The sequence below is a fragment of the Chelmon rostratus genome, chromosome 13, assembly GCF_017976325.1.
Source record: "Chelmon rostratus isolate fCheRos1 chromosome 13, fCheRos1.pri, whole genome shotgun sequence".
Taxonomy (NCBI): domain Eukaryota; kingdom Metazoa; phylum Chordata; class Actinopteri; order Chaetodontiformes; family Chaetodontidae; genus Chelmon; species Chelmon rostratus.
In genome coordinates this window covers 6,437,305-6,463,731 of record NC_055670.1, presented here as the reverse complement: position 1 = coordinate 6,463,731, position 26,427 = coordinate 6,437,305, and the positions used below count along the sequence as shown (strand labels likewise).

The window sequence follows — 26,427 nt, the reverse complement described above, 5'->3', positions numbered from 1 at the left end:
GTGGATATTTGACAGAGTGCTCCAACAGACTACGCTAGCAGTGCGTGCACATGGAGAGTGCAATAGCTAAGTATGATCATGTAGTGCAATGTTTGCGAGAACTAAAGCAGATCTATAGAAACGCTGAAATGTCTGAGACGGTGCTGTCGCCACGTACAGTTAGTTTCACACAGAGCGGTCTGTGTGCAAGATCTCACGCTATTTACAAAAGCTGCCTAAAGTGACAATCCTTCTTCAGGGTGATATGTGGAAAACTATGGAAACTGAAGCCTGGTCCCTCAAAGGACTGTGTCCAAACACCCACCTGTGGTCAAAGGTGACATCTAAAGGCAGTTTTCACACTGGGTTTGTTGGTTTCCTAACCATGGTCTGTTTTCACTCTCGTTTCACAAAAGCAGCAGATCACAGTCTGCTGTTTCACTAATGATGGTCAATTGCAACTTGCAGATACACGTGCAAGTTCTATAATGTATTGTAATGTTCTATAATATAACTGCATTTTTTTAATGAATGAAACAGGTCAAAATGAACATTAGAGGAAATTATCTCAAATTGCAGCTTGGACGTTGCAAATTTGGTGCAACGAGCTAATGATCTGTGGCACTTTTGTCTAATTTGTCCCTCCATCGGTCCTCATGCGTCAACAGGCTAACCTCAGTTAGCCAGAGTTATTCTCTGCTCACACATCTGATTTTCTACTAACAATGCAACAATGGCTGAGTCTGAAAAAATTCATATTACCAAGTTTTCAGACAAACCATTGTCAGATTTGGACTGACCTGCCAGTGTGAAAGCACCTTTAAATCAACATTTGATGTTTGGCGAACTTTTTGAAGTTGCCGATGTGACGTTGGTTTCCACAGTCAGCTGTTTAACGTTTCCGAAGACTCCAGCCCACCTATGACTTTGAAATATGACACTTAATGGTGCTATTTTCGGTGTGCTAAGAAGCTAACTTAAACTAAAGCTTCTTCACCCCTGCTTAAGCTGCTAGCGCCACTATACCGGGCACCCTATAAGACCATGAGAACATTATTTTACATTTGTGAACAATGAGCTCGGCTCCAGCTGACAGTAGACGAGAGACCGAGAACGTTATGAAGCATGAAGAGTCGGAGCATACCGGTAATTAAGATTTAATGGGACGATCGTGTAAGAAAAACAGTCCCTCTCCTTCCACCTTCCATCCAGTACTCCTTTTCTGCATCCCTGCCTGTCCGCCCTTTCCTCTACGTCTACTACATTCACAGCAGTTAACTTGCAAATATGCAAATCTTTGGGCAAAATGTGTAAAGTGTGCATTCAGCATTCCTGCAGCTGATAGTGCATGGACAACTGCTGTGGACAGAGAGGGAGAGATGGGGTGGGGATGGAGGGATGGAAGGAGACAAGAATGGCACTTCAAATGCGTAGGAAAGGGGAGGGTTGGGGGACACACAGTGGATTAAATATCTGCCGGGACTTCGCAGGTAAATGCTAATTTGTTTTATCTGTAATCCATGTGATAAAATGCAAGGGCTGATTTAATGATTTGGATATTCATGTGGGTAAATTATTTTTTTAAATCCTTTTTTCATCACAGTTTAGTCTCTTTGACAAATATCTCACTGTCTCCTGGCATTCCTCTATGCTAACAGGAGCTTTTGTTTGTTCTACATCGAAACCGTCCACCGGGTACGGAGCGCAGGAATCGGTCCGGCTCAAGGTCCCTGCTGTTTTTTTTTTTTCTCCAGACCGCTCAGTTTCCTCGTGACTCAGAGCTTTCTCATTAGCTGATCTGCAACGAGAGGAGAGAAGCGCTAATGCTAATCAGAGCTGTGGGAGCCTGGAGGAGCCTGAGCCGCGGCAGGGGACGGAGACCCGGAGTAACACTGTGACAGAAAACCTATTGCAACAGGCCAAGAGACGTGACGGAAAAGAAACGTGAAACTGCATCTGAAGTGACTGTGAGATATGTTTGACGTCCAGAGGGATTTTAATTAAAGAGGAGAAGAACTACGAGTTCTGCTTGTTGCACGCCGGACGGCACTACATGAAACCTGGTTCGTGAGGTCTTCAGCACCTCGGCACGTCTAAGTAGTTTGGGTCGTTTAAATACAACACAGAATAGCTCTGAAAGTGACATGTTCGTTTTAAGGCTCATCAGTTTTTGCTGTTTATTGATTTTTAATGCAAAAAGCCAGGAACCAGATCAATTTAAACTTTTAAAAATGATTCAATTTGAGTTTTGAGTCCACGCATGCAACAGTTTGCCTCCAACTGCAAGAAGACAGGGATCCTGTCAGTTTTCAGTCGGTGAGGTCCTCTTGTGGTATTAGTGGGAACACGAGGTAACAAGACGACGAGACAAATGGGGACAGAATGCAAATGAGCTGCTGATTATGATTCTGGCTTCCTTTAACTAAGAATAAAATGGTTAAACCACACGGTTTGTGCCGCAAATGGTGTTTTAAACGATCTGATTTACATCCACATAATTGTATTTTTTTTACCCGTTTTTTTTAATGATCAGAAGAAACACTGATAAATTCTGAGATTATTAGGAAGGAGAAAAGAAAACAGAAAAAATAGGCCCTAAATGTCCTCCAGAAATTGAAACAAATCTGGCAGAGAGGAGTCTGATTTTCCCGAACAAGCTCCGCATTTCTTTGACTCAACTCGTCGAGCTCCGTGACTTGTGTGAATGAATGAATGTGTGAACGAATGAAGGGTCTCAACAAAAACCTCATCGACGCATTGTCAGCCATTGCTTATATTCAAAGCAGTCTCATCAGCAAATGCGTCAGCCAACATTTGTCCCACACGGTCGCACACATGTTCAGCAGTTAACAACCACTTCGCTGGATCCCTCACAGTAGGCCTAGCGGGGACACATACATACACACATATACACATTCATGCCATCAAAAGCCTCACAAAAGTGCTACGATCCCCATCCCTCTATGATTGTACGTCCTGTATTGGAGGGCATTTCTTTCTACATCCCGTTGCTTGTCTCAACATTTTGGCATGACTTTGCATCATCCAAGCCGAAGAAAACAACCGTCAGTACAGCTTTTGGAACAGAAACCTAACAGTGAAATGAAATCAAAGTGAAACACTGGATTCATCCCAAACGTGGGTTGCTTTACGTCGCATTTAGCAGAAAGAGAGAGTTAGTAGAGAAAGCTGCCGCTGGATACGGAGGCCTCATATGGAGGCGGTCTCCCGCTGATCTCTCCTGACCGGGGAGACTCTGCCCGTGGCTAAAGGGCAGTTCCACGCTGGAGGTTTTTGGTATCGATTGTTCGAAGCTGCACCATAAACCCCCTTGAAGGGGAATGTTTTCACTGTTTCACCTAATGAAGGCTGGCAAGGCCGACTGGCACGATGACTGGGCATCCTGGGATGTGAAATCCCCCGCCAGCTTGAGAAACCCTGCACCCTCACCCAGCCGCACCAGTCAGCAGCAGTGGGTATTAGACTGTTTGCGTGTGCTACAGGGCATATAGGTGGTGGTGGGCGGATGGAGCAGCGGTGTCAGTGTTGGTGTTGGCGGCATCAGTAATGCTCTGATTGCAAAGCGAGTTTAGTTTTTCTGCAACCATTGAACAAAGGAAGCTGTGTTTCCACCTCTCGTGTATCATTTTGTACATTAGAGATTTTGGCGTCAGTGATTACATTCCGGTCAGAGATAAAAGCCACAGTTTTCATCAAACATGATGTAGCCTTTAGCTTTGAAAGCCCAGCAGCTTATTTAACGAAACATACTGCGTTTTTTAAGACATTTCCATAAACCTCCAAACCCTGGCTCACAACAAGGCAGAACGACAGTCCTGGTTGCAGTTGCACGCATTGCCACGCTAGCCTAACTAGCTAGCAAGCTAAGTTACATTTGATTAACTTTGCTACCACAGTTGAACTTTCATACTGGGCAAACAAATGAGCTTAAAGCACTTCCTCCCCCATGAGACATTTGCAAACCAATTATTAAATTATGTCAAATCCCGCATTGTTCACTCACACGGTGGCTGGCTAGCAGTCTTCTTCGTCCTTGCCTTTCTTGGAGTTTTGCTTCGCTTCTTTGCACATTACCGCCGCCTGCTGTCAATCAGCAGTAGTGCCTGTGTTCTCACACATGTTACTATGTGAGTTCACCATATAAAGAAAATGTAAAAATTATACATTATCACTACTTGTGGTTGAAGATTTCACGAAGTACCTTTACATTGTTTTGCTGAATCTTATTTGTGAACTCAAAGGTGGAGCTGGAATTTCAGTAGTCGGCTGTAATATGGACATCAAACATAAGTTTGAGGATCTTGCCTGTTGCCTGTTTCCCGTGCTAAATAACAGTATTCTGTAATGTTCCCGTCAATTTTCAGCACTTTGCGTGTTTGGAAAGCTTATTTACCAGATTTCTAAGCAACCTGCTGGGGTAATGCTTGCGGTTGCTCTCTTTGTTTGGGTCAGGAGACGGGGATTCAGCTTGAGGATTAAAATTCGCCGTACACCAGGAGCAGGATAGAAGTGCGGATCATTGTTACGTTTTTGGCAATGTTGTGAGCTTCCGTAAAAGACCCGCTGCGATTGTTTTCGTTTACTTTTGATGAAGACCGTGGCTTATACCGTCAATTGTACCCAACAATGTAACCCGAGTATCTGAAGTGAAAACGCTGATTAAATGAGAGGCACAAACTGTAGCGAGGGATATGTGGGTGATTGCTGGAACTGAGAACAAGCTGATTTCTCACTTCAAAGGATTTGGAATCGTTTGTTACCTCCAGCCGAGAGCTAAGACACTCTTCTACTAAACAACAGTTGCTAAATTCCTACTGTGAAAAAAGATCTGGGAGCAGAACATATAATTCCAGGAACAGTGTGTGTGTGTGTACATGAGCTGGTGTGTGTGTGTGTGTGTGTGTGAGTTTGCAATAAAGCCTGCCATGCAGTGTTTTGTTTTCCAACTCTGTTCATTAGTTTAATAATTATTTTTCTAAATCTTATTAGTCTTATCTCAAGAGGAGCCGTGAGCAAAGAAACTGCAGTGTAAGTCTGCGTGTGTGCGTGTTGACGGAGTATGTGTGCTTGTATACAATGTGTAGAGCGAGACAGAATTGTTTTTGTGTTGCATTTTTTTTCAAGTCTTTTTATGATTTTTTTTCCTTTGTGTTCTTTTCTTCGCTGTAGAAAAAAAAAGCACAGATAACATTGAAAAAAAGTCAGTGCAGTCAATGGATACGAAACAGGCAAATTTGACCGGGCCGATGCAACCGCGTCTGTTCGGCACCACCACACAAAGGTCGGCTGGCGTCATAAGTCCCACGTGAATAACTAAAAAGCGGCTCTTCAGCCTCCGTTCTCGCCCCGCAGTGCTGCCGGGGAGATGGCATCTAAGAGTCTGTGAAAACGCTCCAAGATGACGTTCAGAATCAACGAAAAGCAACGGAAAGAAGAAGAAACAGGTTTCCAGTTCTGAGCGAGTCCTCCGCCTTGACTCTGGTGGAGTGCGAGACCACGGAGGGTCACGCAAGGGTTTTGTTTTTCAGCTGGAGTGAATCGCAGGGCCAGAAACAGCAGCACAAAAAAAAAAAACTGAAGACCTCTCTGCTTTCTGGCTTTATTATAGTCCAAAAAAAAAAAAAAAAAAAAAAAAAAAAAAAATCCACATCCGATCTCTGAGAGTTGGTGTGATTCTGGTTTTTGTTCATCCACTGGTTGCTTACAGACTGCAGAAGCACAGCCAGCGCACATGGGGATTAAAAGACCAACAACGCTCTCCTCCTCATCCCACACATTCTGTTGAAGTCATCTCAGATTTTCAGTTTTTGTTTTTCTCCGAACACAATTCAGTGAGTTTTAAGACATTTTCTCCGAGCGAGAAAAGAACAAAGTGTCATTCTTTGTAGTAACAACAATAAGAAGAATTATCGTCCTCTAAGTAGAAAAAAAGGGAAGAAAGTGTCGCTGCGCATTTCTGTCAGATGGCCTGTGGAGGCGGCAGGCGTCTCAGTGAAGGTGAGAGATGCAGACACCCACTGGAGGAGAGCCTGAGAGCTGACCGAGGTCCCGCGGGTGCACCGAAGCACCCGGCGTCCGGGCCCTGGGTGCGATTGTCAGCCATGCTAGAAGTCAATCTGTACAGTCTCTCTCCTGCAGACCTGGCATTGTTGTTTTCTTCACATAGATTACTGAAGCTGACCGCGGCAGATGATGGTTTCTGATGTTCCGTACATGAGAAGCATTAAAAAACAAAGAAAAAAGTTGAGTATTTGATCTCAAAAACCGGTAGAGCACTAACAACTGACTATATGGATATTTAATCTCCTCACCCGGTGGCTTTATGGTTTAAACACACTGACTACAGAGAAATAAAAAAGGCGGCGTAAAGTCTAATCAAGCGAGTAAAGCGTATGTTGGTTTGGCAGTGTCCAAGGCCCCAGAGCCACATGAGAGCGGCCGGGGTTCACCGGGATGATGCGTTCAAAGACGGGCGTGTGGAGTGTTAACTATTGCAAGTGTGTGAGTGTGTAATTTTAAAGAAAAACAACAATCTAGCTACTCCTCCTCTTCCTCCAATCCCCGTCTCCAGTGAGAGGGCCGTCAGTCCGTTCGATCTTTACGGCCCCCCCGGGTGGATGCGCGGCCCTGAGGGTGTCATGGCCGCCGACTGGTTTACAGACGGGGTGAACGAGGCGGGCGGTTGGTAGCTCGACTGCCCATCCCTCTCTCCTCCTATCTCTCCTCCTCTTCCTCCTCTTGCTTCTTCCCCTCTCCCACTCCTGCTCTTCTTGCCCTCAGATGTGCCTCTTCATGTGCAGGGCCAGGTGGTCTGACCGGGAGAAACACCTGCAGAGAGAAACAGAGAAATTGCCTCAGGAATATCCCAAATAACATCTCAAGTATGCATGAAATGTGTGCAAAACATACAGGAAATGAAATGGAGGGAATGTAAACGTGAATCGAAACTGTGTCAGTGCAGCAGCAAAGAAAAAAACACGACGGCAGAAGAAAAATCACAGCACGTTTAAATAAGAATAAAAGAAAAAAAACTTCTTACATAATCTATAAAACTGAAAATGTGTAGACGTGCAAAAGTGCAACTATTTTACTGAAGCTCTACAACAAATAAACATAATATATCAAGCAACTGTTGCTGATGCTGGCTCTGTGTATTACTTGTCAATGGGCCACATTCCCAGGCCCCCTGAAATACCCACTGGCGCTGTATATTTCTTGGGAACTCTCCATAATTTCAGGCCCCTTGAACTTCCCACTGGCAATGTGTATTTGCTGGAGACGTTCCACACTCCCGGCCCCTCTACACTCCGCGCTGGCTCTGTGTATTTGCTGGGAATTCTTGTTAGTTCGCTGAACTGTCCACCATGTGCTCTGGTTCAGTTCAGCACTAAAACTTTGAAGATGGCTGAAACTTATTCATGCCACTCTGTTCATTGTAAGCGACATGTGATTCACAATAGCTTAAATTACACTACTGAACATCCAACAGTACGCTGTTTGCTGTGTTTGCAATGAAACACATAAATATTAGTCATGATAAGCTCAGCTTCACCTGAGTCAGTCTCTGCCGGAGGAGACACGGACGTTGATATTCCCCCTCAAAAATGACCTGAGTTATCTAACACGTGGTAATATGTCATATCCCACCAGATACGGCCTTAAAAAGTAGTTACTATGGCAGCCGCAGATGTTTCCGAGGAGTCATTTTTCACTGGATGAATAAAGCCAAATGGAAAAGCGAAAGGTAAGAGTATTATTTCAACATGAAGCCAGTCAGAGAGATTGGAAGAGGAAGACAGAGCTGACAGCTTAACACAAATTTAGTAAAGCAGAGCACTATGGAAGATTTTCAGCCACTTTGTTTTAAATGTACTGTGAATTTCAGCAGTCTTACTTCAGAACGTCATACCAGTGAAACTCGGATGGGAAGACTTTGAATTCAGGCTCAGTGATTTCCTAAATACAACTCAAACACGACCATAAATCACGGCCAGACCTCCGCGGCTCTGAGCAGAATACGACTGTGGAAAGTCATTAGATATGCCTCGTGAGCACGGACACTAACGCACACAGGCTGGCGCCACTTTCTGATGCTGGGTCATTTAACTCAGCGGTGACTGCGCCCGGTGCGAGAGAGACGTAAAACCAGGTGCTGGTGATGTTCAGCATACGATTGGCAATGTCACAAGTATTTTCATTTTATATATTTGTAGTATTTTATTACTCGGTTGTGAGGACATTAAAGCTGAACAGCCACAATTAAATGAATCACAAATGATGTGACTAAAGGAGAACCAAAACAAAATGTGGGCGAGAATAAAATGAGAAATTAAAAATTCAATTTGCCAGAGGCTTTATTCATTATTAATTAGTCAAAGCTATTCTCTCTCTCTCTCTGTGTGTGTGTGTGTGTGTGAGTGTGTGTGTTTAGGCAGGCTGTTGTTCTATCCAGATATAAGTAGACAGAGCTGAACGCTCAAAAGTACAATAGAGAGTTTGTCATGCTGCAGCAAAATGTGCTGCCTCTCAGCTGCTTCTCCTGTGAGCAGCTCTGTTAATGTCAGTTTTCAGCTCCTGCAGGAAACCTCGGTCAGAGTACGGTAATTAGGGTGCAGCCACACACTGAGCCCGGCAATCTGCAAAGGAACCAGTTGAAAATGTTCAACACGATTCACAAATTTAACTGTGAGCCGCTCAGCTTAAAGCAGAACATCGATGGGCCTCCTGCAAATGTTTAAAATTCAATGAAAAAGTAAAAAAAAAAAAAAACGAGAGGAAACTGCGCATAAAGCTGAGAGTGCTGACTCTGTTCTGTGTATGCTGATGTTCAGTGGCACAGAGGGTCCACAGTCAGCGCCTTCCTGATGCTGTTTTTGGTGTTTCAGTGTGGACGGGGGCCCCTTTCACGTTCATTCAAGTTCAAGTTTTCACATTTCGGAGCATCACTGCGAGCATGGTGTCAGCGTACAGTTGAACTCTGCTCTCATCTCTGTTGTCTGTGCTCGAGTGTTTCCCCTCAACCTTTAGCCGGCCGTGTGGTACCTACTGTACACCTTCACCGGTCTGTGTGTGTGTGTGTGTGTGTGTGTGTGGCTGGACAGATGGCCATGCCAGTTACTGTGTCACTGTTGGGGGTGCGGAGCAGCCACACCAGCTGGTAACACCTCCCCCCCCACACACACACACACACCCCCTCCACCCCTCCTTCCTCTCCTCCTCTTCTCCTCCTCTAAACTCTCCCTTCTCCTCCTCACTTCTTTTTGTCCTCCTCCTCATCACTCCTCCTCCTTCCAGCTCCATGGAAACATCAGGGGGTCCCCGCTTGATTAGGCAGGATTAATGACAGACTGCCTTGTGTGTGTGTGTGTGTGTGTGTGTGTGTGTGTGTGTGTGTCCCCAGGAGAAATTGTGTCAGATTGAACATTCTATCTAATGTTAACCTCTCCATGGCTGCCATTTTTTGCCATTCTCATGGTAATATCTGGAGGGCTCCACCCACCGCAGATGCATGTGTGTGTGTGTGTGTGTGTGTGTGTGTGTGTGTGTGTGTGTGTGTGTGTGTGTGTAGACTTCTGTCAGGACTGAGGTGCATCCTGGCTATGTTAAGCATATTTCCATCCACCTTGTAATCTGAGCATCAAGAAGCCTAGAGGGAAATGCTGGAAACGTGAAAACAAGATTAAAGGTGCTTTCAAACACTGAATGGTTGCCGCAGCAACATTGGTGGTCTGTACTTTGAATCAGTGACAACAGGGCGCAACGCCACCGCCGTCTACGCCCGTCTGCCGTCTGCACACCACAGGCTGCTGCTATCCACCTTCTGTAATCTCATTATGCAGCTAAATAGAGCAGATTGTGGCTTAAAATAGAGGAAATGGTTCACAATGCGAAACGATTAATATAGTTCGTTTTCCTAAGTGGTAACATAAACATTGTTTATTGTCCCAGACCGGATAAACTCTGTTCATTGATCTGTCTGCTCTCTGCCGACGAAGACAGGCCTGGAAAACCATCTCCCTCACTGTTTCCCTCGCTGTAGTTTCTGTGGTTGCCATGGTCACGTCTCATGGAGAGACGCGTTGATGACGAAGGTAAACTCGTCATCGTTGAACTCTAAACAGAGTCATGACACTGAAATCGATGTCTGAATCATGTTCGCGCTCTGTGAGGCTGCTCGACCAATTAAAACTTTGACCTGGTGATGGTGCAAAGTTCATAAAGACCATGAATGTCTGCACCAAAGTTCATAGTGATCCGTCCAATGTTTGTAGAGGAATTTCAGTCAGGACTAAAGTGGTGGACCGACCAACACTGCAATCCCCAGAGCCATGACGCTAGCTTAGCCATTAGCTGTAGCAGATTCAGAAAGCTTTGGTGTTGCCATTGGTAACAATACAACACAATCTTTAGCTTTAGGTTGTTTTTTCCAGAATGTTAGGCTCTGTCTGACATGCCTCTTTTCTCTCCGCACATTTGAATGTACTCTGGCTTGGATGTGCACATATGTTCATGCTTCGCAGTGATGATTCGACCAGTTTAATGCCCGTCCGAGCCTTGAAGAGCTCCAATCGCTCTGCAACAATGTCAACGCAGCAAACGAACAGGGCTGTTACCTCAGGAGCACTGGACACACGACACCACTTCTCCCACTTCAGCACTCTGGAGTGCAGAGCCTCGACCGTGACTCATCTCATGTCTGTGTCATTGTGTGTTCAAGTGTGTCGTTGTTACGTCCGGGCCTTTAAATGCTCGCGTGCGTCAATATGACTTTGCATCTAAACGTCTTTGTGTTCTGTATGCATAAGTGTGTGTGTGTGTGTGTGTGTGTGTGTGCATGTGTGCCAAAAAGGAGCTAATACAGTCCCAGCTCTTAGCCAGGATTAGAAGCTTCCAGCAGGTTTCTGGAGGGTTTTATGTCTAAAACCCAAACTAGAGGGAACCCACAACAGCCAATTACACTGTCTCTAGGGCAAAAGTGTGCGTGTGCGTGTGTGTTGTTCACCAGAAAGGTAGTGCAGGCACACACACACATACAGAGAGAGTGTATGTTAAAGTGGAGCTGGCATCTGGTGCCACTCAATTAGCTGGGACCAGTCTGCCAATAGCCAGAATCCATTTAACTGCCAGCACACACACACACACACACACACACACACACACACACACACACACACACACACACACACACTCTACCTTGAGGACCAAACACCAAACAGAGATGATGTAAATGGCTGCAGCACTTCTATCCAAAGCACTTTACAATTTTACCTCTCATTCATGCCCAGAGAGACCTCAGGAGGAGCTGGGGATCAAACTGACGACCCTGTGATCAGAAGACAACCCTACCTGCTTCCTGAAGCCTCCCACAACATCTCTGTCTTATGTCCACATGAAGACTCACTCTGCTTTTATTGTGAAACACACGTCCTGCCATCTTCTCTTCCACTGGCCAGATAACATGACTTTCTGAACATGCGTTCCTGAGGCTGCCACATGATGTGATTCCATGAGGAACTAACTTCATTTCAGATAACACGATTCCTTATCATTAAATTGACTCCACTATAAGCTACAGTCTTGAACTTCTATCATCAGGAGTGCAGATAAGAACTCACCTGAGCTCCACCTGTACACAGCTGCCCAGGGAGAAAATGATCACATCGCTTCTGAACAAACTGACTCAGTTGCACTATTTTGCCTCTAAAGTGTTTCTTTCAGGCGTTTTATTTTCTAGATGTGAAAGTTGTTGTTGAGTATTACACTGTCTGCGGATGCTGCATGCAGAGGGAGCCTGAATGAAAAAATGCAGCTTCATTTATCATTTCTGTCTGTTTTGGATGCGTTGGGGCCCAATTTTTGTGGAAAATATGCAGTCATACTGCGCTGCTGTAGTCCCAGTCCTTTCCATCACTGACTTAAACGAGAAGCGTGGCAGACTTATGCAAATGTAAAACATGTATAATTTGCTTATTCGCTGTCTTGCCAGATATCAGCATGATCATTTCTCATTTTCTGTGACTTCAGTACAGATGTAGCTCCGTGATGGTGCCAGCTTTGCACACTTTTGGAACAAAACTGAACCTGCTAGCTAACAACAATCATGCTGCTCCCTCACCAGGCCAAAAGTACAGCTGGCAATAACAATGACAATAATATGTAAGTAAGGCAGCGATGACAGCGATCCAGCACGAACAGCACTAAGACCCTGAAACTGAGGCAGCTAAATGGAATTCAGCCAGCTGCAGACCCGACGTCCTCGAGAGGTGAGCGGCCTCGCCGTCCCGCGAATGCAAAGCATGCTGAATGTTTACCTGTCGCAGTGGTTGCACTTGAACGGCTTCGCTCCGGTGTGTTTGCGGTAGTGTCGTGTCAACTCGTCACTGCGGGCAAAACGCCATTCACAGCCCTCCCATGAGCACTTATAGGGCTTCTCACCTGAGAGAGAGGGAGAGACAGACAGACAGAGAGAGAGAGACAGGTGGTGTCACATTTTATTTTAATTTCTACATCTAATTTCACATGTCTAAGCTACAGCTGTTCACTAATATACAGGTTACCACCCCTGGCTTTTTCCATACCCAGACACACACACACACACACACGCACACACACACGCACACACACACACAGCCCGGGGGCCAGCCAGGAAGACCAGTTTTAACACAACAGCCATTTCAATGAGCCAATACACTCAATTAGCTGTAAATGAAGTCTTTCAGCACTGCGGCGTGTTAATTCATAATCCCAAATTCACCCTGAAATGAATCTCGTTTTGTTCCCTCTATCACCGTACCTCCGCCCCCTACCCCCCTGCCCGCATACACACACACACACACACACACACACACACACACACACACACACACACACACACACACACACATCCTCACACACGCACCCTGAGGTGGTGGGATCTGAAATGTAAATGAAGTTTCATCCCCCACTTCACCAGATGGGAGAAGAGATGGTCTATTGTTCTCAGCCTGTAGTTATCTCTCCATGATAGAAAGCCTTCCAGCTGTGTGTGTGTGTGTGTGTGTGTGTGTGTGTGTGTGTGTGTGTAGCGTGTAGAATAGCAGACTGTCTTCAGATGGGACGTGATGATGTCTGACTGTGTAAATGCCGGCATGAGAGTGTGTTTCTCGCTGTGGGTGCGAGTGTGTGTGTGGGATCAGCAGATAAAGCAGCAAATCTGGTCTTCCACCAAAATCATACCCCAGAAAGTAAAATACTTCAACAACAATAATAATGATAATAATAACAATACATTTTCCTTTATTAAACCCTTTAATATGTTCATAATTTACTGTACTATAACTATATAATAGCAATAGCTAAATAATACATTTAATTCCTATTTATTCCTATTTCACTTGTTGTCTCCTGAATAATATCCTCATGTAGTTTGGACATAAATTGATACTTGGCCTAGTTCTGCACCTAGCTTTTTAATATGTAAGAATATGGAATATGCACTTCAATTAAGTCTAATTATGGACTTTTTTTCATGCACAGCTATAATTTTGCGTCTGTTCTGTGTTTCAGGTGCACTAAACTTTTCACTTGTCACTGAATTCAACACCCTGGAAACCTTGAAACGTGTCTTTTCTTGTGTAGTTGGTGTGGTGCGTTTTGTTTTTGTCACTGCAGGAGGGGGAGTGGCTCTGGGAGAAAAAAAGGGGGGCTACGTTGGACTGGCTGTGTTAAAAGTTTAGGCAGTTGACAGATTTGCTGTTGATGCATTAGCCTCGTTCAAATGAACAGACAGGGTCAAACTGTTACTTAAATCAATTTCATTTCAAAATGTCCAGCATCGATTAGGAGGAAACACTTTAACTCCGCTGCACACTGTTGGAAAAACATGGCCGAACCTCACTGCAGACCCCTAATGAGCAACTCTGTGTCGTTTGTGTGCGTAGTTTGTTTGTGTGCATGTGTGCGTGTGCGAGAGAGGGAGAGAGAACTGGGGGGTGGCAACTATAATTGGGGTCTTAATGACTCCTAATGGGGAGTAATACAGCAGCTTACAGTCAGTTAGCCAGATGTCCCTGCAGCCCCTCCACTCCCCTCGCAGCACACACCAATCTTCTTAAGGAGACAAACATGAATGCACACCAATCCAAAACAAAGTGGAACTAATGTGAAAACTGAAGCATTTCACAATATGGTGGAAACATAATTGGATGCAATAGAGAAGGATGTGAAGCGCGGCTTGGCCGACAAACCCCGACACACAAACCATTATTATAAAGAACGACCTGGCTCCAGACCTCTGTTTGTTGTTTTTCAGTGATTCAAACAGGTGTGGCCTGGTGCTCACTGATGCCTGGAAAACTGCCAGGACCAATGAGTTAGTCGCCATCGTCCTGTGCCAGACCAAACCAGGCTAAGATGAATGATATTGGTGGGACGGTTAGTTGACTTGCTTATGACTGGTTGCAGAAATTAAGCAAAAACGGACAGGATGTCAGATAAATAATGAAGTGAAAACAAAATGGCAATTCAAGCTGATTATCCAGCCAAGTCTCAAGTATTCGAATGCAGAAATTGATGGAAACACACACTAATGTTTTTATGTTTGAAGAGAAATGCACAGATTTTCAACGCAGGTGCAGCTTCCTCGTTTGGTTTAGTCCCAAACCATAGCTTCTCCATCACACTCCGACAGGTGTGCTCAATGTGAGATTGCTTTTCTCGGCTGTAATTGCCTCAAGTTTCCATCTTGAATCATCACGGCAGAATAACAGAAGCTGCAGAAAGTACACCTTCACATGGACTAATATCTGAGAGCCGAGCAGCTCTGAGAGCGAGGTGATGCAACGACACGTAAAAGATGATGTGCTACAGGAACATCCAACTGTGAATGACGCCCCGTTCCCCTTTATTTCCCCCCGGTTCCTGCCTCTCTTTGATCGGAGTCGTCTTTCATCCGCAGACACGACGTGACTGCAAGGTGACGCAGTCGTTCTCGCACTAAATGAATTCCAGATCATGAGCTGTGCTCTCGTGGATTTGCATATTCAAATTCTGCAGTCAAATCTCATGCAGTCGGTTGCTGATTTCCAAAACAGGGATTTGGGTTTTGCAGCTTTCTCGCCGCTGTGCATTGTAGCTGCAGAGGAGCAGTGCAATGAAACAATGAACGAGATTAACAGAGGAGTTGCTGATGCTTTTCAAATTGTGTGATCTTATTACACCCTCTTGAATATATTCACATGCACTAGTTGAAGGAGACACACAATAATTTAGTCTTTAATTTTCTTTTCAATGTGTTTTTAAATTTAGATGAAAATTTGCCCTCTTCATCTTACAGACCTGCTCCTCATATTGGCTTGAGGTTAGCAGCTCGAGGCTACATGAGCCACTGCTGTACCATCATAGCACACCTGAAACTCAAACCGAGCTGTTGGTAGTTGAGCTGCATTGTGGGTGATGTAGGTGGCAGGTTTTAGACAATGAGGAGGAATGCATTGTATAAAAGACGATATCTCTGATTTTATTGCATTAATATCAGGACCTTTATGAAGCACAATGCTAAATCTAAGGATAACTCTTTTAGACATGCTGTTAAAGCCTCATGGTAGACTATAAAAAGCCTAATGGGCTGTGAGCTGAGCTGCCGATTAGGTGCATCAGCTGCAGTAACGAAGGCTTTGTGTCAGGCCATGATAATGAAGAAACCTTGACGCATATGGCCACAAGCTTTGCGTGATGACCGAAAAGTAAGAGAAAGCAGATCCAAGGGAGTCAGTTGAGGTTCAGGAGGTCCTGCTTATCAAGTTACTGCTCCTTCCAATTAAGAGGAACCAGTTGAGGTCAGTCAGGCACCGAGTGGGGCCGCCTCCCTTTGGAGGAGAAAGACAGACCTGTTGGAAACCCAGAGGGAGACTCGGAACAAGCTGGAGAGACTTCATCTACCCGCATGTGTCATATCCCCCGGGAGGAGCTTGTTTGAGCCGCTCTACAGTACCCACCATACTGTCACATGGACGGCTGGACGAGGTCAGTACAGTCCAACTGACACTGAATTTTTAAAGCCAGTGTCAATACTTGAGATTTATTTTCTTCTTATTGTAAATGTATTAAAACTGCAAAACTAAAATCTTGATTTGAGAAAGATTCAAGTCAAATATCTAGAAATTGCTGTTTATTGTTGCAGTTTTGTTTTACATATCTGCAAACGTGCAGTGCATGCAGATACCAGCACAACTATGATGAATCAATATCAGCCGCTAATGTTGAGCTCCTGGTAGGCCGGTTGGGCCGTAACAGTAAAAACTCAAGATTGACTACTAAGAGCTGCATTATGCAGGGAGAGACCACACTAGTCACAATGAGTGCAAGAATTTTCCCTGTTCAATTTCTTCTAGTTCTGTCAAGAACCAAAAATCACCCGTGTTGAATGTTAGGCTGTGGTATCCGTATGTGTGGATCCTCCACAGAGTCCTTCACACTCAGGACTCCTTACAGGACCAATATTTTCAACATACAATAGCAAACCACTTGGCAGCTTATCCTGCCGGAGAAATGCTACACTCTCAACCTGTGTGCGTGTGCGTGTGTGTGTGTGTGTGTGTGATATGGGGTATGAGTGGGGGCCGCAGGTGCCAGACAGGCGGCCGTTTCACACCCGTCTTCTGTAATTGGCCAGAGCACCCCATCTTCCTTCAATAGGACCCCCCTCAAACACACACATACACACACACACACTGTTGGAGGAATGAGCAAGGCCAGCTCGGGCCTGACGCCACAGCAACCATGACGCCAGCCAATTATAGCACAGCAAGGCAAGGATGCGTGATAAAGTCACCTAGCAACTGAGAGAAAGAGAGAAAGGGGGGGTGGGTGAGGGAGAGAGAGAGAGAGAGAGAGAGATTAACAGGCATGGACAATCAACCAGCCACCAACCAATTATGGAGGAGTGTGATGCAGTTGCTTGGCAACCCAAACTGAATGAGCAAGTGCAAGAGAGAGAGAGAGAGAGAGGGAGAGAGAGAGGGAGAGAGCAGGTTGGAGGTTGGATTCAGTGGGTGTAGAGGGGCACAGAGGTATATATGTGTGTGTGTGTGGAGGTCTGGGGTTACAGCAGGGTTTTTCCTGAATCCACATGAGGCTGTGGTGGCACCGACTGGGGGTGGGGGTGGGGTGGCGGTCGAGGGTCGAGGTCTTGGATAGTCGGACTCAAGCTGGAGTGGTCATGCTGGTGATTTTTCATGTTTTAACCCGTGAACCACTTATCACATAATTATACTTCACATGACAGACATCACATGTGTGGAATACTGCAGAAATACATTCAAATGCATGTTTTTTTTTGTTTGTTTTATCTCATTCTTGAAACTCGCTTTACATAAACCATCACAGTGAACATCTTTTTAAAATAACATTTTAATTTAAAACTGCATAAAACATATAAAATGCATGATTTGCAGTTACGGAACTGCTTATCATCAGAGAAGACTGTTAGTGAGGATGTGGCATTATCTGATTGTCAAATGAAGTAAAACGGCTCAAATAAATCAGCCACAACTTCCACAAGGTAAAAATGTTCATTTGCAAACATTAAATGTCAGATTGCAGTTAAATGTCATCCAGCACTGTGAACTGTTGGAGGTTTGCACTGCTGTTTGAAAATGTTGACAAGCGCATGGTGAGAAAAAAAAACACCCTGCTACAAAAATCTAAAACCAGTTTGAGTGAAGATGGTTTAAATTTGGATGTGTGGCCATCTGAAGGGTTTGGAGAATGTTACTTCAATCAAGTTCAAACATTTGCTCTGTATCTTTATCAGCATCTTCTTCTTTAGACGTTTTTTTGGCGTTCAGTGTGGTTTCATGTACACAGATAAAAATCTGCTTGTAACAGAGCATTCAATTTACATGTTGTTCTGTCATTAAAGCCTATTCTTTAACAAAAGGAGGGTAAAGACCATTTTTTTACCTGTTTACGTATAATGAGGACGATAACAGCGAAAATACTGGTGGTAAGCAGCTCAATGTCTGCAGTGTTCCTATGAGCTGCGGTGTATTGTATGCACATCCAAATATTGTTTTAGGTACATTTAGCAATTGTAGGAAAAGGTGCCCACACACTTGGTTGATGTTTCTTTCGTTATTAAGTACAGCTAAGCCTTTTCAAAGACAAACACTCCTACAGAGCTCATCTATTTTGCTATCTTAGGTGCCAAGTATGTAGTTAAGTATATTGTGTTGGACCGCTGCTTGAATAACAAGAGGGATACAATTATTAGCCATCTACAATTTTTGGAGATCCAAGCAAATTAAAAAAAAAATATATATATATAAAACCAGAAAACCCTGGCTCTGACTCAAAACCGCTCTGACTGGGTACTTCATGGATTTACTGAATTAATTTGTACATCTATTAATGTTACGACTCATCCCTAATTGAACATTTTCATCTAAGATTATAAAGCTGCCTTCACATCATCGCGGCACTTCAGAGAAATTGGTCTGGATGCAAACAGAGAAATATTATTACCAACATTATATGGAATTGCAGCACATGCTCCTGACAGATCTCACTATAATGATGTTTCTAATGGCCTCTGGTGTGCACAATGTGACAGTAAGTGTATTGATGCTGTGCAGGCTTTCTGCAGTTGCTCCTCCCTGTAGTCTCTGCAACGTTAATCCCTCCCTACATGTATGTTCAATGATTTATGGTCATAATAACCCAAAAAGAGGATTAAGCTAATTAAACCACAGTGCTGTGCTTGTAGCGAACACATCGGGAGGGAATACTCCGCCCCCACATTTATACCACACACACACACACACGCACACACACACACGGAGAGAGTGTGAGGAAGCTGCAGTGTCTTCAGGGTATCTTTTTTTTTCAGTGAATGTTTCTGCCTTTAAAAGCTCATTGTTGGTTAGCATGACTCAACTCTAGAATCATCAGAAGATTAGAGATATTGCAGCTAGCGGCCATGCTACCAGAAAGCTAGCTGCTCCATTCTGGATTAGCTATAATAAAGCTACAGTTGTGGGCTCCCCCGGCTATGCTAGGTGCTGCCCTGGAATGTAATGCTGTACTTAAAGCCATGCGATGGTCGCTGGGATCATATAAGCCAGTAACACGCTGGATTAATGATGCCAAAGTTGCTAGTATTAATACAGCGGAGGTCTGCAGGCTATGTACTGTAATCCTGGTGAACACCAAGGAAACTGCTAACAGTGGATGATGACAACCGGAGGCCATGAACCACTCAAGATACTGTAAATGATGCTATGGTTAAAGCTAAAGTTGAATAATGCTAGCTCCAGGTGGCACCAGTCTGCACAGGCCTCATGCTGCAGATAAGTGATGGATTCAGCCTCAGGTACTGAGGGCAGACATTCTGACTTGAAAACAGATGAATGGATTTCTAAGAATGCACAAACCTGTGGTACACTGGCTCTGGTCACTGTACTGATGTAGCTCTAAGCAACAATCAAAACCACTGCAGTATGAATAAATGCATTCTCAGACAAACAATTTATACATTTCCATTCTAAGGTATTTTTTGCGATATTGCTTGCCACTGAATGTGGTCTTTGGTTACCACCTAAAACACAATATCACTCTTATGGCGCTGCTCAGATGGTGGACTGCACTGCCTGAAAAAACACAGCCCCTTCATTGATTTCAGTCAGCTTTATTGACACAGTGGGGGTGCTCACAAAGCAGGCTCCAGCAACTTTTGCCATAATACAAGGTGATGTTACCTGGCAAGGTGCTGCCTCGACCTATGAAGAAAGTGCCAGCTCATAGATCACTTTCTGCTCTTTACCTCCTGATTGTTGCGACCAATGATAAAGTGATTATCAATGTGTTAACTTCCCAGAATCCTTCCTTCTTTCTAACCCTTCATCGTACTGTAAACCACTGTGCAGAGTTCTTCAACACCTCACCACGACCTGAAACAATAATGGCCTTATGACTGCAGCCCTTTGCTTTTTTTCATATTGCAGGCCTGTTGTTGGTCTAAGCACTGGGAAATTCTTTCTTTTCATTTTTCTTAGACTCAACTCTACTTTGATTGGTTTACTGGTGAAATCTGCTGAAAAGTCAGAGCACTTTCTTTTCAGTTCCTTTGTATGTCAAACAAGAGAATTATGAATAGTTTGACTTTACAAACTACAACAAAGATCTTCTGCTTGCTGTACAAACTTAATTGTTTGATCAATTAAAAGGATTTGTTTCCATGTGTTACGAGCGATAACGCGCTCCAAAAAATAGAACAGGCTGTTCCTTATCGACTAAACTTCTTATCACAATGGATGCAAACTTTCTGTCTGAGCTCAGGTTATAATGCTGTTTAAACTCAAGCAAATCACAAATTTGTCATAATCTGCATCAGTCAAATCCATCTTCATCTCCTCATATGTCTCCTTCATCGGCCCAAAACCCGTCTCCACATGCTATCGCTTTAAGCTAACAGTGCACATGCCCCTGGACACATTAGCTTGGTGTGTGTACTGTCCGAGGGTCACTGAGAGGGCAGCTGTAGTTAGCAGCTAAAGCCTAATGTCAGACCCAGTTGGACACGGCTGAATTCGCAATGCCATTTACGACCAGTCTATCAATCATCAGGCAATTACTGAGGCAGGGCCTTTTGGCACTGAACTGGTACCAAGGCTCATGAGGAAATTAATAAATCTAGAGGATCATCTAAGAAGCAGCAGAGGAGGAAAAGGAAAGGTCTTAGTCCCTTTTCAGAAACTGAAATAGCTGATGTTTTTCTTTCCTCAGTCATGAAGTGAAGTATCTTTTGTGTTGTGTACAGTATGTGCTGGGTTATGTGCTTTGCCTTACGCAAAGCTCTGGTTTAAGCACATTATTGAAGTTACTACATCTTGTTTAACTGAAGTGCTGCTGATGTAATAGGACATACTCCACTTTTCATTATGTTGTTTCTGAATCCCACCATATCCATCAGCTTCAGTTTAAGTGTGCTGACAGTGCAGGTCACTTTTATATATATAGGTCCCTGATAAAGAATAAAGTCAACATTTTCAATATTTGAAGTCTCACAGACACTTGGTAGCTTCCCTGTTGATGCTCTATAGGGCCTGTGCTAAAGCCAGCTTTGCTTCTTGTTTCAGGGCTCTTTTGTCTGCGGTCAGTGAAACACACAATCAGTTTGCTTGAGGTCACGTTTCTTGGTGAGTCAACTGGACAACCAAGAATGTTAAGGTGTTTGGACATAAAACTGTCTTGGTTTCTGTGTCTGTATGCTGTCCTGCTGCATGTTGTCCTGAATCTCGGGGATCTGGGGCCCATTTGACGCAAGCAATCTGTGACACTGCCTAAACACAGGTCGTGTTTCAGAGGGATTGTTGCTCACAAACTCAGACAGATGTGAAAGCCCTAAAAGGTTTCTTGCATGGTCATGCATGGGTCACAAATATTTATTTTGTTTTGATCAGCAAAACTGTGATTTGGTCAAAAGGGCCCATGTATAAAGGGCTACGAGTCCTACAGTGTCGAAGGGAATACCTATAATCACTGTTTCATTCAAATTTGCAGTGTTGGAATACGGAGCTGATATAATCTAAAGCGTTAGCCTCTGAATATAAGATGTAACGTAGGTCTTACCTGTGTGAGTCCTCTGATGTGCCTTCAGATGGGAGCTCTTGGTGTAAACCTTCCTGCAGCCATTAAACTGGCACCGATGGACTCTCTTTTTGTTCTCCGGTACGTCTCCTCCCAGACTTCCTCCTCCTCCCTGCTCACTGTCACTGAGGGCTCCTCCTCGGCTCGGCGGTGAGGGTAACGCCCGTGCTGCCACCAGTTTAGCTGCCCCTAACCCTACCTTCTTCGCCACAAGTTTGAGCGTTAGTGTGCCATCTGCCGTTGCAGTCAGTGTTTGTGTGGGTTTGACGAGGTGGCGTCCGAGCTCCGGTGACGATGGCGGCGTTAGGGACGTGACTGCGGCGCTAAGCTGTGCGGCACTGACGCCTGCGAGGACTTGGTCCTTTGGTGTGAGGGTTTCGGTCCCTGCCTCTGCTTGGATCTTGCTGGGGTTCGGCACCTGGAGGATTTTGGTCTGGACCTTGGGGAGAGCTACCAGTAGTGGGGGGGGGCTGGGCTGGTCAGGGAGGCTGGGGAGGAGGGGGTCCATCAGGTCCTCATCACTGTCACCACCCTGCATGAAGGCCGGCGTTAAGAGACAGTCCAGCTCCTCATCAAAGAGCTCTGAGAGTCGCTTGGGCTCCGTCTGTAGGTACCGCTCCAGCTCCAGACATGTCTGCAAGAAAAGGAGGCAAATGGACCCAGAGTCAGACGTGCCGTAAGCATGAACCACACCTGTTAGTTCAGTTCAGTGTTTCCTACAACTCCAGTTGTATATTCATAAGATGCGGTATAACTCCAACACAACTCTCACATACAGTATATCAGGCACAACACTGAAACCATACATGTATCCATTCATTGGCTATTAGCTTTTCATGGCCATTTAATAAAAGTCTAGTCAAGCCAAGTCCATATTCACATTCATACAAATCTATATCACATCAGCTATGTTGGTACCAGTTGACTAGTAACCTTCGATCATACTCATGTACAGGTATTTATAACCTGACAGGTCTTGTTGTTGCTCTGCTGATACCTCAATGCCGACGTCATTTACTGCTGTTGAAGCTCCTTCCACCACGTCAAACCCATCATGTGTTGTTGTTGTTGACTTTGCTATTATCTAATGTTCATGTATACAGTCTTTGAACCCAGTCTTTGAACTCAGCACACTGTCATTCTCTGTAAATGTTGGAGAATCTGAATCTGAGAATTTGTTACTTCCAAGAGCTTCATTTGCAATAAATGATCTCTTCCTCAATGTGTTTCTGACTGAAACAATAATCCATCATTAGCTCATACAAAATATAAGACATACTGCACTGTAACCACTGGTGGTGGTTTAAAGGGACCAGTTTTGACTGTTTATTGGGCATAACAGCAATCTCCCATGTCAAAGTCACAATGTGTCGCATGCACAACCATCCGTGATTTGTCTGAAAAATGTTTTCTCCAGACTGTAGACTTTTCAGAGACTCTGTTTACTAGTCTATATAAATTCCGGTAGCCACTGTAGGCTTTATATTTCTGCAGCTGTTGTCCATGTCACCTGGCACACAGCAGTCCTGAGAGAAGAGGGATTTAGTCTGTGATTGATCGCTGCTGCCTGGCCAAGCTCTCAGGAGCCCTGAACTGTGGAAGCCTTGCCTGTTTCCCTCTGCTCACCCAAATCAACCAGCCATGGAAGTTATATCGCAAGACAGAGAGAGGAGGGAGAGCAAGATGACGGACGGAAAGTCAAACAAACAAAACAAAGGAGGAGGAAAGGCGATAAGGAGAGAGAAACAGGGAAAAATGAGCAAGACTTTCTATAATTGTTTATTCAGCCCTTTTCCAGAGGTAACACAGACATCTGGGCACTTTTTTAACATCTATGCGCTTCCAGCTTTTGGCAACAGAGCAGCATCACCACGGTGTTTGTTCTGCAGGCCTTCAGCGTGTTGGTCAAGGGCACCTGCCACGCTGCCTCGAGGGGTTGGTGCCAGAAACCCTGCAGTCGTCGACCCAGTTTTCTAACCTAGAGGCTACACCTCCCCTCTCTGAGAGTTCATGTGTTCTGGAACTCCTGCTAACCCTCACCTACAACCATCAGCTGCACTCTTGAGGTCTACGTGGGACTGTTCAGTCGATCCAGCTCCTGCTTTGATCTCTCACACCTGCAGCACTCGTTTTTATCGACGTTCTGCCTCATCCCACAGGGTGAATAAGACACATGTAGCTGTTATACTCTTAAAAGTTACTGCTTTTAAAATCACGGGAAATCCTTAAACCCTATACTGGAGTGAACAAATCCTGTGTTCATAATGTTTGTTTGTGATTTTTTTTTTTAAGACAGAGAGAGGGAAACACAGCAGGCCAGTCCACGGCACTGTAACTGTCCACTCAGCACTTTCTTTGCTAGCTACCTGGCTCCAGCACTATCCTGCAGCATAGTGCCTTTACTGTATCTGCTTGGAAAATGAATTTCCTCTGTTTGGCTGAAGGCCTTTGGCAGCTGAAGGTTCTCATCCTGATCCCCTGGCTCCTTCCACCTCTGCCATCAGAGCAAATTACAGCCACCATAGAAACGCTTTTTCTTAGCTGCAGCTGGTTGACTCGGCCCATTCAGACAGGCCAGCGCTGGAGCTTTGCTCTGCTCGGCCTCAGTGACGAGACAGACAAACCAACACATTTAGTCGGAACATCTGTTGAGTGGTGATAAGCTGAACTTCCCTCGCTCTCCTTTTTTCCCTTTCTTCTTCCCTTTAAAAGAATGTCTTTCTTCCTAAGGATGCTCATTTGCATGTGAATATAAATCAAAGATATCTCTTCAGGGGGTTACACTGCCTCATGAGGAAAGTTGAAAAAGAGAAGCATGTACTGTATGTGCAGATGCACAGATGTGCCCAGTGACAATATCCACTGCAAAGCTGATACTACGGCTGTGAGGAAAACCTTCTGGTTAGCCCTTTGTCCAGATTGCTGCTCTGATTTCTTAGTACCGGTACTCCTTTCAGTGGCTGCTGTGTGTAGGCTATTAGATCGCTGTCTAACTTAGATCAGTCATTGCTAATGTATCTAGAAACCTGGCTTTTCAGTTCAGTTGCTGCATCTGGAGTCGTCTTACTAACAGAGTCCGAGAGACATTGCACATCCAACCAGCAAACATGCTCTGATACAAAGAAGTTAACAAAATGAGAGCTATCGTACCAATATGTATGATATATATATATATGCATGTAACCATAACAACAGTAGAGACTCATTGTTGGGAGCACACATGTAATGAAACAATCTAGCTTCCAACGTTTTTCCAGCCACAAACAGATGTTATCACATGACCGTAGCTGATCGAGTGATGACACCTGAGCATGTTCCACTCACTGAAGAAGGCCATTCGATACGGCTGAAAGCTGAGCAAAAGTTGGGACGCGAACCTTGAGTTTAGAATAAATGAACACAGACAGCAACAACACTTTGTCTTTCTTGTGGGACATGCATATCGTCTGCATCTGACCACACATAATTTAACAGAGCCTCTGCCTTCTCTGTTATTTACGTTACTGGTTAGTCACATATGTCAGCAAATAAGCTAGGAAGTGGACTTTTATTTTAAATGATGGCAAAGATGACCAAAACTACACTCATTCTATTGTGCCATTGATTTCTATGGTGCAAAACGTTTTTCATTTCTTTTTTAAAATCTAAATACAAAATATACATCTGGGTAATATTATTCTAGCAACCTTTACTTGATTTGTGTCTTGTTTTACTCTTCTACAGAGTCAAGATGCTACGAGAATGTAACAGTCACAAAGAGGAGTACTTTAATATAGAATTTATGCAGTTTTTCCAGTTCATTAATATTTCTGAAGATTAAGCAAAATATGTCTCAAGATAAAAAGAAACACAAAATAAGATCTTTTTTTTCTCTTATCTAAAATATTTGTTTTCCTTATCCTTCCCAGGGCTCTGGAGGATTATATTTTGCCACTGTGCTGTATGTGTTATATACATTATTCATAATCCTCAGACACAACTACAGCACCATGAATGTTAGCTCTCTCTGATACAGTAAATACAGCTTATTAGTGATGTCTGACAGCATATTGTATCATTGTTTCACTTGGACTAGAAATCAAAAATAGAAAGGTCTGTGTGTCTCCTGGTGGGGGCTGGACCGATGCTGAGGATTGTGGGAGGTGGGCGAGGAGGACAGAGGGTAGAGAGAGCCCGCGGCTGTGGAAGAGGAGCGAGCGGCAATCAAACCCACGGCTGGCAGTGAACGCACCGCCTCTGACATCACACGCATGACCTTCTCCTTTGTCTGTTTCTCCTACACATCATGAATATCAGGTAACAATGACATGTATGGCCTGCAGTGTGTGTGTGTGTGTGTGTGTGTGTGTGTGTGTGTCAGTGGCTGCGAGATAACAGCTCAGACTGATAGCATGTGTAGGGCTCACCTCCTGTCCCCCTGCTCAGTCCCACACCATATGGAGAAAGGTCACATCGAAAAACACTCACTCACACACACACACACACACACACACACCCACACACACACACACACACACAGGCAGCCAGTAACACTCCTTTTCATTTTCACATAAAAAGCCCTTTTTGAGCGACTGTTGGAACATTTCGACGTGAAGCTCTCCAGGTTGAATCATCTGTACGAACAATGAGACGCTGAGCTGAAGAAAACGTGCTTCACTCACAAAAAGTCAAAGGTACAAGGCAGCGGGAACGAAACAGTTTCAGGACGGTTGCCAGGAAGACCACTGCAGTAAGAAATATCCAATCAGAGAGCCTCTGATTCTGTTGCTGGCAGCCAATGACGGGCCAAAGTTAGAGGTTAAT

At 44.5% G+C, this 26,427-nt stretch overlaps 1 protein-coding gene across 1 annotated transcript in view; it reads right to left on the bottom strand.

Moving 5' to 3' along the window:
* Positions 1-5,704: 5,704 nt before the first annotated feature.
* The window catches only part of klf7b (Kruppel-like factor 7b), a 53,022-nt gene continuing 32,299 nt past the window's right edge, over positions 5,705-26,427 (bottom strand). The window contains exons 2-4 of the mRNA XM_041951178.1: positions 21,607-22,258; positions 12,312-12,435; positions 5,705-6,828 (exon numbers count right to left, since the gene is read on the bottom strand). Of these exons, the coding sequence (XP_041807112.1) occupies positions 6,777-6,828; positions 12,312-12,435; positions 21,607-22,258 (828 nt within the window). The 3' untranslated portion in view covers positions 5,705-6,776. The remainder of the gene's footprint in view (positions 6,829-12,311; positions 12,436-21,606; positions 22,259-26,427) is intronic.